This window comes from Fulmarus glacialis, unplaced genomic scaffold, assembly GCF_000690835.1.
Source record: "Fulmarus glacialis isolate BGI_N327 unplaced genomic scaffold, ASM69083v1 scaffold2816, whole genome shotgun sequence".
Taxonomy (NCBI): Eukaryota; Metazoa; Chordata; class Aves; order Procellariiformes; family Procellariidae; genus Fulmarus; species Fulmarus glacialis.
This window is the reverse complement of record NW_009217348.1, coordinates 18,528-32,665: the sequence shown is the minus strand read 5'-3', so window position 1 is coordinate 32,665 and position 14,138 is coordinate 18,528. Positions and strand designations below refer to the sequence as shown.

The following is a 14,138-nucleotide window of genomic DNA, read 5'->3' as shown; positions in this document are numbered from 1 at the left end:
CTATGCGCCTTAGTAAAGTTTTTCATGAACATTCAGTGGCCATAGTTTGGAGTGCTAAATACTGCTTTTATTTAGAAAACTAAAAACTATCCAATTGGATTAGACTGAGGTATATATATGCAGGTTAGAGGGTATTGGTTGAAAAATCATATTTTAAATTCTAAAATAAAATTTTTACAAGTTCACAATAATAGGTGTCTTTCCAAATAGTTTAGAATGTCTGTAGAAGGACTTACATCTACTTTGCGGTCTCTTCTCTACAGTAAAGTCAAAGAAAACCAGCATTCATTGTGGACATTTTATTAATAAAGGTTACATGTGTGCCACCAAATAACCTGAAACCTGACCTAAGCAGATAACAGTTCATAGTCGTTTAAAAAGGAGCAAAAATTTCAAAAATTAAATAGTACATATAAATCAGTAACCAAAGGGACACAACGTATGACATTTTATCACTTCAACTATGAATTCTCTCCTGGTATATGAAAAATAAACTTCATATGATACAGGGCTTCTAGGGAAACAACACAAACTTGCTTTTTCTAGAAATAATCCTTACATAGCTTTAAATATATAAGGAACCTGCCAAAAATATCAAATTTAAAGTTTAAGACCAATGTTTTTTCTACCCACTGAGCTGACATTCCCATAATAGCTTTATTCGGAATAGATGGTTCTTGCTCCTGCTTGGTGAGCCTATGCTATAGTCTTTGGCTTACACCCAGTGCTTTATAACAATTCAACCTGACTGTTTTTTGCCATCTTCTTTTGTAAGTGTCCCACGTTCGCTTCCTCATACTAACATTAATGTTAACAAGCAAATGCTAACATTAACATGCTAATGTTACCTGCATTTTGGTCATAAGACATAACATATCTTGAGAAATGAATACTTACGGACCTCCCACATATGACCAAAAACCAATTGTCCCCATCACACAATGCAAGTGACCCCATTTTGTTCATATGGCAGATGCACTTCTGGTCACAGAATGTGCAAAAGAGTTGGAGAAAACCCAGTGCGCCTTTTTAAGAGACTGTGTAGCCCAAGTAGCTGAACTTACTGTCACCAGTACTGGAACACTCGTGTATTTCCCCTCCCTTATGTAGACTGGTCCCTGGCCCGGAAGAAAGTGATCTTCCATTTTGTTACTATTGTTTTATATGAAAATACATCAATATCTTCATTTATTGCTCTTACTCTATAGTTTCAGATTGGGATCATCTTTTAGCCAGATGCCAACTAGAAACAAACAAATGAATGACTCATTTAGGGACTCCCCTGTCACTCCTTCCAAAGCTGGATATTATCTTGCCCTCCTTGTTAAAAATCAGCACTAGAATTTTCCAGAACTGACGCAGCAGACTAAAGACCTGTACTTCTGTTCAGGCTGGCAGACCGAGAAGGTGCCGAGAGGGAAACTCGGTACCATACACAAACCCTTTCTGAGGGTCAGACAGGATTTTTCATTTTATGGCAAAGCTAATATTTTTCCCACACATTCTTTCTTATCACAAGTTCCCGGGGATGAATCTGTGAGGCCCAAAAGAAAACAAAGCAAAGAAAAAATTGTATTTATATCAAGTGGATGCTGACAGTCTGAATCAAAGGCTCAGTGCTTTATAATCAAGGTTTTGGAAAAACAAGAATAGGACAACACTGAGGCTTTGGCACTGAGTTCAAGAACACAGTTAGGAGTCATTGCACCTCCAAGAACTGGGAGAACTGAAATGGAAACAAAGCCCTCTCAACAAACAAGGGAATAAATTAATTCATTTAGCACTGCCAGCAATTATACAATGTGAATGCATTTTAGCTAGGAATGTGTTAGGCAATGACCACAGCTGGATATGCTTCCAGCTGAAGTCATGCTCCAAAAACCACTGAATGTGATGGAACTCTCCATCAACTTTAGTGAGCTTTTAATCAAGCCCAAGTTAATAAGTCAGACAGCAAGGTTTAGAGACAACTGGGAAAGTTTGCAAGACAGTAACTTAAACTGTACAAGGCCAGAGTATCTGGAAAAAAACCAAAAGTCAGTGAAGGGACTAATTAGAGGACATGAAAAGCTCACTCCCAAATGTCCTTCAGTCAGACTCAGGAATTTCATTATCTTCTGTGATAACAGGATTCAGAAAGCACAAGGCAGTGATCTGAATCAGTTCCTAGCTCAAGCACAGATTTTCTGTGAGCTTTTTTAAATGCTTGTCTTTCTGCTCAGCAACACCACAAGGGCTATAAGTAGTCTTTCTTTTCCTTTTGCATTTAATGCATAATATTCTTGAACTGCTTAAATGTTGGGTCTCTTGGGTTTCTAGCTAGTCTAGAGTTGCTAGCATCAGGACTTCTAGCATCCAAGCTCGAACAAAATGCCAAACATTAATTCCAGCATCAACTAAGGCGTGTCCTCTACAGATATACCACTCAATCTCCAAGTTCTGGTACTTTAAAGCATAAATTGAGACAAACAAAACTGTTTTCTTTTTTTGACCGTTATTGGCAAAATTTGTGTGCCATATGAAACATCATTCTCATAAGCTTGTAAAATGCTTTCTATAAAATATATCCTTTTTCAGATAAGTTTCCATAGCTGTAACAAAAAATAGAAGCAATATCAATGTTTGTATGTTAACATTTGCCTTCAATTAATTTTACTTGCTTAGTGTTTCTGGAAAACAAGACCAGCAAAGAATATTGTAGTCTGACAGGAATACAGTAAGCCACTAAAATCAAGATTAAGTTAAGATCCAGAGCCAAACTGGTTTGAACTTCATTGGTATTAATGAAACAAAAAAAAAGCAAACTTACAAACCAAAAGATACAAAAGTTTCAGGTCCTAGGTCATAGTATGTCTAAATCAACTTGGATGTGTAAGAATGAAGAAAACAAAGTGAATATAGATGTGAAGAATTTGTTGTAGATAAGAATTTTCCTTCAATAAAGAATACAAGATTGGGGTCTTTTGTACAAGTGAAATCAATGAACACTGGGCCTGCCCAGAGAGAATATGTTTTGTAAATGAAGAAGACATATTGGGAGTGAGGATTTAGAAGAGTAGAGTTTAAATGACCAAGCACAGCAGCAAATAAAATACTTACAAGTGAAATAATGTTAATTACTTCAGCACATGGAGCAGCATAAAAACTACCAGTAGCAGTAAGTAGGTGAAATGATGCATTTTGCTGCAGAAGATATAGCTATTTGGTTTGTTGCCAGCAAGGAGCACACATAGGCATTGAAAGCAACTAGATCACTAACTTAAGGAGTAAACTGAGGCCAAAGCTACTGACCTGAAGAAAAAGAATAGCAACAGGACACAGTAGTGTGGTGCTCACACTGTACTTATGGCCCTGATTCTTCATGGAAGAAACTGTTTTTACAATGGGAAGGGACTGTGAATAAGGAAACTAAAAATATCTGATTTAATGATTCAAGGCCCCCGTTTTTATAGAAGTAAATCATGCTGAATCTTCCTTAGAAAGAAGTCTGTCATCCAGAAGCAGTTGTAGTACTGTAAGGCACCACAGACTTGACTTAATTGCCAAAACAGCACATGACACCTAATGCTATTCGATATGTCATGTCCTACAATATCCTACCCTCTACCTATCTGCTATCAGAGCTGCTGCTTTTCTACCCTTTGACCCATCTATCTGCCAAACCATTTCAAATGTCTTGGATTCCCCAGGCTAGCACTAGAAGTTTGATGTTGGACATTTAAATTATCGAGAGCTCGCTTAAAATTCTTAACATGCTTTCAGTGCCTCATACAAATTTGGCCTTCTAGGGCAGTCTTCTTATTGGAAAAATTTTGATGTGGAAATTATATAAAGCAAAGGGAATCAGGTTTGCTTAGCACATTGGAATCTTCTACATAAATCTATTCCTCCATAGATAAGGAATGGGTTCTGCCTTTTCCTAACTGTTAATATAGGACATCGACAGTATTAGGAGGTATATTTCATTGAAGAGTTGGAGGAATGATGAAAAAGTTTGGAGGAATGATTGTATGTTGTACAAAATACCGGTAATATAAAAGTAAGCACAGAATTAAGTAGGAAGTGATAATAAAGAAAATACCATCAATAAGGAAAATAGATAGCTTGACTTCTAGTAACATTGTAAAACCTATTTCTGGTGTAATAAACTGCATGATACTACAGTGTATGCCTACCATTTGCACCATATTATAGCAGTTCATATCTATTAAGGAAGTGGTATTTCCCCTTCAGAAGGAAAACATACTGGAAAGAGTACATCCTATGAGTATTGCCTCACAAGTACTTACAGAAAAGTAAAGGAAAAAAAGTACCTCTAAATACATACTAGATAATACACACAGCAGATGTGTGTATTAAACATTATCTCATACAATGAGCCCCAAAATAGAAATCTTACATATAGAAAAAATATTCATATGTAATCCAATTTGCTTAAGCCTTGATTTTGGATGTTGGAAAATATACATTTCTAGGTTATCAGGACACCCAAAAGGTTGTTTCCAGAATGCAACTGAGAGCGTTATTGGTATATTGGTAGGAGCAGTAAGAAATTTGAGGGGAAAGGGTAAAAGGCTGTGACGTGAAATAAATCCCATTTGCTCACAATAAACCTTTGTTCGACCTTGCTAACATTCGATTCAGCGAAATCAAATAGAAAGGTGTTTGAAGTCCAAGAAAGTCCCTGGCCTGAGGTCTCCAGTTGAGGGTAGAAGCTGTACCACCTCCCACAGCCCCAGAATGCCACTGCCATTGGTCGGGGTCTAATTCCACTGGCTCTGCATTCTGAGTAACTCCATCCCATTTGGGAGATTGGAAGCTAAAGGTAAGTTTTGGTACTTTTCTCTTAGAACAGTTAATTGGATTTTTAATGTTGGAAATATTTTTATAGTATTTGTTTTATTTTATCATGCATAATACTGATTCAAAGGCTGCAGATTGAGGAGACTATTTATTTTTCTCTGGATATGTCTTAGTTCCTTCCTGTGAAAGGAGTACCTAATCTTCATCAAAATATTTGATCTTACAGCTACTGCAGATGCCAATATCATTACAGTGTATTACACATAAGGGAAGTACAGAGACATGCAAACTCTGCAAGTTAGTGCAGGTACTACAGTCATAGGTAAATATTTTTTTTTTTCACATTATAATTATATTTGCTGGTTTTTTATATATATATATACAAAATGAAATACTTATCAAACCCTATACCCTTTAAAAACCTTTTATTTCTAGGCAATGTGAAATGAAAACAATTTTGAATAATGAGTAATTTTTTTATTTAAGAATTATTTATTCTGAGAAAAAAATACACCAGGTATGTTAGTATTACTTTTTGGGTCAATAGATAACATCCTTTATAGCTGAATCATTTGGGATAAATGACATGCAAAAGAAAAGCAAGACCAAAACCAGTCCTGTCAAAAATAGGCAGCAGAAAATATAAATACAGGAAAAAAAAACAAGCTCCAATATACTTCAGTATATTTCAAAGATTGGTTGCATTTTTATTTTATTTCATTTCATTTTTTTGTAAAAAAGCAGAATAGCTTTAGTAATATTGGAAGCTAATACTGAAAGGTGCAATTCAACTAAGTCTTCTCAAAGACAAGCCCAAGTGACTCAAGCTTCTCTCAGCAGCAGCTGAAAAGTCTTTTTGAATAAAGCAAATGAGGGAAAAATGAACATCTTGTGTTGCTGACTATCCCCAGAGGAATTTCATATCCTCATGCCTAAACCAGCTTCATAAAGACCTCTTTTCATGAAGCTAAAATTCAGCTTGTTGCTCAGCACACACATTCAGAAAGAAGTCTCATGCATTTCTTATACTTGATCTATTTTAAGTAGCTATAGTTTAAAAATGAAATATTTAAGTGTGTGTATTATGGCATCACATCAGGAGTACAATTTATTAGACTTATGCACCGCTCTTTATCACTGTCTGTGATTTTGGTGAAATTAATGGGAACTGTAGCTAAATCAAAGTATAAGTATTATCACTGTCTGTGATTTTGGTGAAATTAGTGGGAACTGTAGCTAAATCAAAGTATAAGAATGCTGAATAGAGCCTTGTGTCAGGCATCCGATATGATAATAGTGAATACATCTCTTACAAGGAATAAGGAATGCATAAACTAATGCATAACTAATACGCAAGCCTAGCATGAATTTTCTACTATTTTACTAAAATATGGAACTTAAATGGGTGATAATTTGATTTTACAATTCTTTTCTCCCAGGAGAACAGGTGACTGCACTATGCTACCATTTCTCACTACTTTAAAAATCAATGTTGATTGAATAATGAAGGAATGCAGAGTACTATCACTTACAGGGTTATGGAGGACACAGACTACTTTTTATTTTGCTCCCCAGATCTTTGCAGAAGTGATGGTCCAAATATGCCACACCATTCAATGAATTAAAATTATATTCTGGTGGAACAACTACTGGGTGAAAAAGGTTTTGATTATGCCGATCCAGAGACAACAAAGAAAGCGGTCTTAATGTTTTCTAATTTTTTTTTTTATGGAGGAGAAAGACAAAATTACATTGTTGTACATTTCAAAAGATTATTACAAATTACATAGTAAATAATAACAAAACTAGCTTTTGGTTAGTTTCTCAAAAGTTCTTTTCTAATGGTGCAGTGGAAATAGGTGAAGTTAGATGAAAGGGGAAAAAGATGAATATATATCTATCTTCCTTTCACCTTTTCAGGTACTTTCTCATTGAGGCCAGTTTATTTTTTACCAGTTTACTTTTATACCAATAAAAGCCAATAGGTCCTTCCTAAATTATCTAAATGTTAGTATGACCAAAGCAGTCTGCGGAAATTCTCAGTTCCAGGGACTCTTCATGAAGCAAAACAGAATAAACCATTGAGTCATCATGAATAAATTTGAGTTATCCATCAGAAATATTGTTGCATACATATAAGCACTGTGTTTGTGAGACTAAATTTTTATAGATTCCTTGCAAATACCAGATTACCCATATTTTGCCCATTTTCTTCTCTTTCAGAAAAGAAAGCAGAATGCAGACCTTTGTAAATATTTTTCTGGGATTTTTTATCTTCGAGTCTGTTGGAGGCGCACCTATCACTGATACCATAATTTATGATTCTGAGTTCTATGACATACCCCTTGGACAGCTGCCTCACCCGTTTGTCTATGATGAAAACAAGCAGTCTGATCAATTAGAGGTAATCAGAACTTCATTTATTTTATATTTCCAAAGTGCACAAATGCAGTGGCTACTGATAAGTTTTTGTTGGCCATGGAAACCCTTGTCAGACAAATCTACTCATGTGGTTGCTATTGACTTTTGTTGATCAACAGTTTTCTGTGCTAATAACACACCGTAGTTCATTCACATTTTCCCTAATCTACAAATGTGGCCAAAATATTTCCTGATTTTTTTTTTTTTTTGGTGGTAATCTTTGAGAGCAGGTGAAAGATACCATGTTTGCCTCAGGTCTCCTTGCATTGCCACAAATTCTGTTCAAGATTGTCCTGATTTATCTGTCTGGATGAGGCACGGAGGCAGCTGAGATAGGACATCCAGCATTCCCCATTAAATGAGGTTGTAAAATGATGTTTCCTGAGCTACTTCTTATAGTAATAGATGTGTTCAGTACAAGTATTACCACTATAAATGCTAGTGGTTTCTATTTCTATTAGGAAAGTGGGCAGAAGGAAGTTAAAAAGAAAAGGGAAAGCACTTGAATTGAAAAACAGGAAAGTAAGAGAGATTACTGAAGAAAAACTGAAATTCTGTTACAGTGTAAGATAGTAAGATGTGTTGCCTATACAAGCAAGGGACTCCATTTGTTGACTTAAATGCTTCCTACCCCTCCTACATTCCTCTATTTCTCTACATCACTAAAAGGCTACATTAATTTTAATCTCACTCTGCTGCTTAGATACAGAATCATAGAATCATTAAGGTTGGAAAAGACCCCTAAGATCATCGAGTCCAACCGTCAACCCAACACCACCATGCCCACTAAACCATGTCCCTAAGCGCCTCATCTACACGTCTTCTAAATACTTCCAGGGATGGCGACTCCACCACTGCCCTGGGCAGCCTGGGCACAACTTCCCTGAAGGTGATATATGACTGTATGATACAGGATTGAGTGCAATAGAAATTGAGTGAAAAATATAACATTTTCATAATAATATGGGGTTTTTTGCTATTACACATAACATCTTAGTACTTTTTCACATAACAGTACATAATTCATGAAAATATGTTCCTTTGAGTGATTCATGATTGCAGCAGGAGGGACAGGAACTAGTCTTTCATCAAGGTGAGATCAAAATTGGGTAGCAGCCTTGAAATCAAAGGACAGAGACAATTTAAGAATAAATATAACACAAACCCGGAGAACAGAAGAGATATAAATAATCTCAAAGTTTGCACTAAGATCAGAACCTTACGGTTTGGAAGAAATAAAATTTCTCATATAAGAAGGACGGAGAAGAACTTTGCTCTAAAGAAATTACTTTGCCTTTGGCCTGCTTCCCTGTGCCATGCAGAATCAAAGTTCTTTACATACCCATGGGCTTGAGCTTTCTTCCCTGTTAAAGTCACCCCCACTTTTAGTCACTGGATACTTGGCTTTCTCTATTTCACATTGACTAATAAGTCAGAGTTCCTGTCTTCCTTTGCTCTTAACAATGAAGCCTTTATCAGTCCTACAGAAACAGCTTCCTTCCCAGAAATGGGAGAAGCTATTTTGTATGTGCCTCACCACAGAGATTTTCTCATTCAAACAATAGATTTCTTAGTAATGCATTAAATGGTAGGTGGGACTCTCCTGTGCTGTGCTCTCTCTGTGAGGTCTTACGACATTGAAGCATGGGATGGCTCCTTTCCATGTTTTTGAGTGAAGGATAAAGACAACGCAAGGCTCCTGTCATTCTTTTCCAGCTGAAAGGAAATTCAGGATGATCAATATTGCACCCAACAAGAAAAGATACAACAGGTCCTATCACAGGTTGCTTTCTTTAGGGAAGCATGGAATAGGCAGAGTCCAAAAAGTCTTTTCATTTTGTCTTGTAAACTTCTTTTCCAGAGCAGGATTGTCTCTGAGCTTTCAGACAGCCGCCTTAAAATTTGTCAAGTGAAGGTCATCCATCATAGCAGCTGGAAAGAATGTTACTTTGCATATGGATGGACCTCCCTGTGAGAGCCTTTTTTCCCAGATGTTTAGCCAAAATATTTCTTTGCTTACATTCCTCTTACCATGTACCACCCAAAAGAAACCTAAGCATTCACAATTCCCCTAAACCCAGTAGAGCTCAGAGTGGTCAGTGGTGTAGAAATCAAGCAGCTTTTATAGACATGCCTGTCAGTCTTGCAAGTTATCTTTTAGAACATTATTGATGTCACTGAAGTTTTAAACAGAACGCATTTGATTTCTTGATCGTGGTTACGACTTTCCTCCCTACAATCCTGTTATCATAAAGATGTGAACTACACAAGTGGCTCTATGTGTAAAATCCAATATTTAAGCAAGGTCACAGGTTAATTTTTATTATGCATAGCTTAAATGATGACCAATACCACAGAAACCCAGACAAACAGCAGGCCTTCATTAGAACTAGCCTGTGTACAGTAACTCTTTCGGGCCTGATTTAAGGCCTGCATTTCCTTTTAGAGAACTCTGAAACACGTCTTTAGCCTTCTGAAATAGTGGAGAAAAAATGAGATTACATTTTCTGTTGTTGCTGTCTTCAATTGAAGATTTTAAAATTCAGTTATGTGCAAATATAAATCATTCTGTTTAACACCGTTTTAGACTCACTGGAGAAATGCAAACTTTTCCAAGGTTGTGCATCCAACTGATTTTCAGCAGGTCCAGGAGACTGACTGGTTCTAGGACTTCAAATGTGTTCGGTGTGTTGCTCCTGTTGATTTCAATGGGAATTAGGCACCTGTGCATCTTAAGGAATTAAACTAAAGCGCCTCTGTCAGTATGTGCTTTCCAGAATGTTACCCATTGGGTACTGTAATCACTCATTCAATGTGTAACCACCAAAATGAGGAAAGACCTAGAGGTAATTAGGGAGGGATTCCTCCCACTCATTCTATCTGGTTAAAATTAGGCGTTGCATCCCAAGACCATCCTCCAAGACAAGTAGGAATCATTCTCTTGGGATATGTATTGTGGTGGGTTGACCTTGGCTGGCTGCCAGGTGCCCATCAAGCTGCTTTGTCGCTCCCCCTCCTCAGAGGGACAGGGGGAGAATTTAAGATTAAAAACTTGTGAGTCGAGATAAAGGCAGTTTAATGAAGAAAAGCAAAGGTTGCACACAGAAGAAAAACAAAGCGTCCCATCAGCAGGTGATGCCCAAACACTTCCTGGGATGTAGGGCCCCAGTACATGTAGCGGTTGCTTCGGAAGACAAATGTCTTAATAACGAAGCCTGCCCTCCCCATCTCCCTGCCTCCTTTCTCATAGCTTTTGTTGCTGAGCATGACGCCATATGGTAAGGGATATCCCTTTGGTCAGTTGGGGTCAACTGTCCCAGCTGTGTCCCCTCCTAATCTCTTGCCCACCCCCAGCCCACCAGCCTTGGGGTGGGGAGGGGGGTTGGAGAGAGACAGCCCTGATGTTGTGCAAGTACTGCTCAGCAGTAGCCAAAACATTGGTGTGTTATCAACACTGTTCTAACTATGAATACAAAGTACAGTGCTATGAGGGCTGCTATGGGGAAAGTTAACTCCATCCCAGCCAGAACCAGTACACCTATCTTCCTCAAATAACTTTAGATGGACCCTAGGCACCTGTCTCCGGCTTACCACCAAAATTTCAGCTTAATAAAGTTAATAAAGAGTGACTGAGTCCATGTTCATGACTTCTTTTCTACTTTTCATACTCTGGAAGTATTTTTCCTTGTGAAGTATGTATGCCAAAAATGAAGTGTATGGGTGTATATATACACATTTAATTGGCTTGCAAAAATTTTTCTGAGAACATTTTACCTAGATAACAGCTGTTGATATTTTTCCACTTGAAATCTGTCTTTTTCTCACAGATTTTAGAGTAAGTTTAAGGTTTGGAAAAGTTACTTAACAGTGGAAATCAGAAGTTATCTAACATTGCCTGCTACCATCAGGAGATCTGTTTCATTTCTTGCATTCTTTTCATTGCATTCAATATGTGTACCTGGAACACATTTTTTAATGCAAAGATTTTGCATGGGGAAAATACTTGTAGCTGTGAATTGCTTGGGAGAATTGTATTGAATCCTCGATCAAAGCTACACATTGTCATGTATTAGATAGGTCAAATCTGAGCTATAAAATCTGTGGTTTCCAAGTTCTCAGGTTACTGATACATGGAAGACCTAGATAAAGTTTTGTATCCAAAGGGAAATTGTTACTGAAAAAAACTTAAGTAATATACCACTCAGAAATAGAATGTGCATAGAGACTTTAGAGAGAACAGTATCAACTCTTTCACAGATAATGGTAACAAAAGGCAATGTAAAAGAAAAACCTATTACCAAGGAAGAAATTCCAAGGTCCTAAAGGAGAAAGAGACTGCAAAGGAATGTCACTGTAAGGTAGCGTACGAGCTTTGTGTTGGATTTATCTTCTGAAACTGACAGTTACAACAGTATAAATATGAGCTGCTACACGGCCCCTTTTCTTCACAGTAAGTTTCATTATTATTTTCAATGAATATTTATATCACAATAGGGTCCAGAGGCCCCAGTCAAGACTGGGTCTTCATTGTCCCAACTGCTCTGCAAACATATACAAAGGCAGATTTCCTTCTTTAAAATGGATACAATCAAGACAGACTCTCAAAGGCATTCTTGTGTAAGCTTCTCCCCGGTAAAACAGAAGAGTTTTTTCCTCTTTGAAACTAAAACTTTGTTTGGATAGTGTGTGAGAAAAACAAATTGTGGACGAGATTCCTATGTACGTTAGCTACTAATATCTAATAAAATCATATAGCAAACTTTTGATTATAGTGCCTGTTAAACATAACCAGTCCATTTTCCTTCAGGTAGGAAAAGCTAAGTTTGAAAAATAAGAAGTGAAAATGTAAGGGTATCAGAAAAATATTTTCGTCAATAAAATAGGCCGTCAGTGAGGCTGAGAAGCAAGGGAGCTATCCTAGCGCTAAATAAGCAGCAAAGCAAGGGAGTTGAATACAGGTTTGTCCAGGTCTGTGTACACAGAAGAGGTGAGCTGGAAAGTATGATCCACAAAATAATCAGAAATAAGGACTCTGAAAGCCTAATATTTGGTCCTGCATTAGCATGTTGAATTTTAATCAAACTGATAATAGGATATTCAGGTGCCTGCACAAAGCTCAGAACTTGAGTCATACACACACATTCACTTATATATATGTGCGCATACACACAAAGCATCTCTGCTGTTACTATAACACACACGGAGATGGATCTTACTTGTGCAAGAACTCCCTCTTGCCATTCTGCAAAGTTGAGAGAGGCTTACACTGCTGTTTCTATCTTTGTGGCAGGTATCTGATTAAATAAGACTTCAAGGTGAATATACAATGACTTTTCAGAACATGTCATATACACTTTTAAAAAACCTATGAATTGGTACAAGTAATGTAGAAGTCAGATAACTACTTAGTTGATAAGAGAATTAAATTTACCATTTGAAGATTTATCCCCAAATAGTAAATTTTCTACTTTTTCAGAAAGGCTTTGACTACAGCTCTTACATTCACTTGGCTGATTCCATATGCTTCTGTACAGATGACTTCACAAAAGGTGAACATTTCTGTGGAATAAAAAATAGTAATGAAATGCCTGAGTGATGTTTCAACTATTTTGTCATATAGCAAAAGCAAATAACAGAAATATCACAAGACGAAAAGGAAGACTTTAAATAGCATATTAGTCCCTAAGTTCTAGTACAACAATCCAATGATTGTCTCACTCACTTAGCTACCTGAAATGTTATAAAGACTAAGTGTACTGGCTAAGACTTTCTTAAGCACCTAAAACTCTCATACTGGCCGTGCCATTAGTTACCACTACTTTAGCTGAACAGAGTAACTATATCCTTTTTGCCTCAGACTCTGTAAGATTCTCGAAGTAGTTGTCCTGGTCTGAAAATACCAGGTCCAGCTGGTATTGTCCAGCTAGGGCTCATTGCTTAAGAGTAACACAATGTTTGAAATTCCTGTGAAAGAGGTGACAGCTGAAACTCCACAACAAGATTACATAGACCTTTTACAGTAGATGTTTGCTACCTCAATTTCCCTGGTCACTTAAACTTTTTTCCCCCCAGACTTCTGGTTTTGTTGCTTCTTCCAGAAAGAAGTAACATGCATCATCCTTACTGATGTGGGGTATGAAACAAGGATACAGATATTTTAGAAAATTACCCCAAATTCCTAAATTGTACCCATGGATATATATCTTTAATGAACACTGTTAAGCTAAATAACATGTGCATTTCTGTCCCATTTAAAAATCATTTAAGATAAGAACCTTTTTAGAGCCAACCAAAAGAGAATCCAGAGCATGTTTTGGTACACAGCTCTGAGTGGGGAGTGTTGTGGTTCTGCTCTGAGTCTGCTCTGAGTCATTTCTATCTTTGTTCATGTTTAGTGATTGTCTAGTGCATGGGACATTAATAATCCTTTGAAAAGGTCCCAGGTCTCAGTTCCTTTCATATAGGCTACATAATCATGTTTCCTTTGGCTTGTTCTCCTTCTCCTGCCATGAGTTTTGCCTCTTTGGATGTATTCTGGCTTTGTTTCAACATCTCATCCAAACTTGCTTCTGGCCCCCATTTGGTGGTTAAGATGTCTGCTGGAATAGAGGTTTTTGGGGTGCCAGCCTCCTCAGGCTAGCAACTTATATGTCAGCTCACTTGCTTCTTGGATGAATGGAGAACCAGCACCTTTGTTTTCATCACAATTGAAATGGAGTAAAACAGGTGTGCAAATTTAGCAGATGGGTTTTTTGAATTACTTAGGTGCAGGAATTTTTCCTACACAAATAACCTTAAGTGTGAGACAGCCCAGTAAATTCTTCGGAACATGCAAACTGTAAAGCCCTAATGAAATTTCTGCCTGAATCCTTAGCTGCACAATATATAGCAGGCACCTGAGTTAGGTAAGTAAA

At 37.2% G+C, this 14,138-nt stretch overlaps 1 protein-coding gene across 1 annotated transcript in view; it reads left to right on the top strand.

The window, feature by feature from the left end:
* The first annotated feature begins 4,772 nt into the window (after window positions 1-4,772).
* The window catches only part of EPYC (epiphycan), a 25,241-nt gene continuing 15,875 nt past the window's right edge, over window positions 4,773-14,138 (top strand). Inside the window, exons 1-3 of the mRNA XM_009579618.1 lie at window positions 4,773-4,829; window positions 5,807-5,812; window positions 7,032-7,207. Of these exons, the coding sequence (XP_009577913.1) occupies window positions 7,040-7,207 (168 nt within the window). The 5' untranslated portion in view covers window positions 4,773-4,829; window positions 5,807-5,812; window positions 7,032-7,039. The remainder of the gene's footprint in view (window positions 4,830-5,806; window positions 5,813-7,031; window positions 7,208-14,138) is intronic.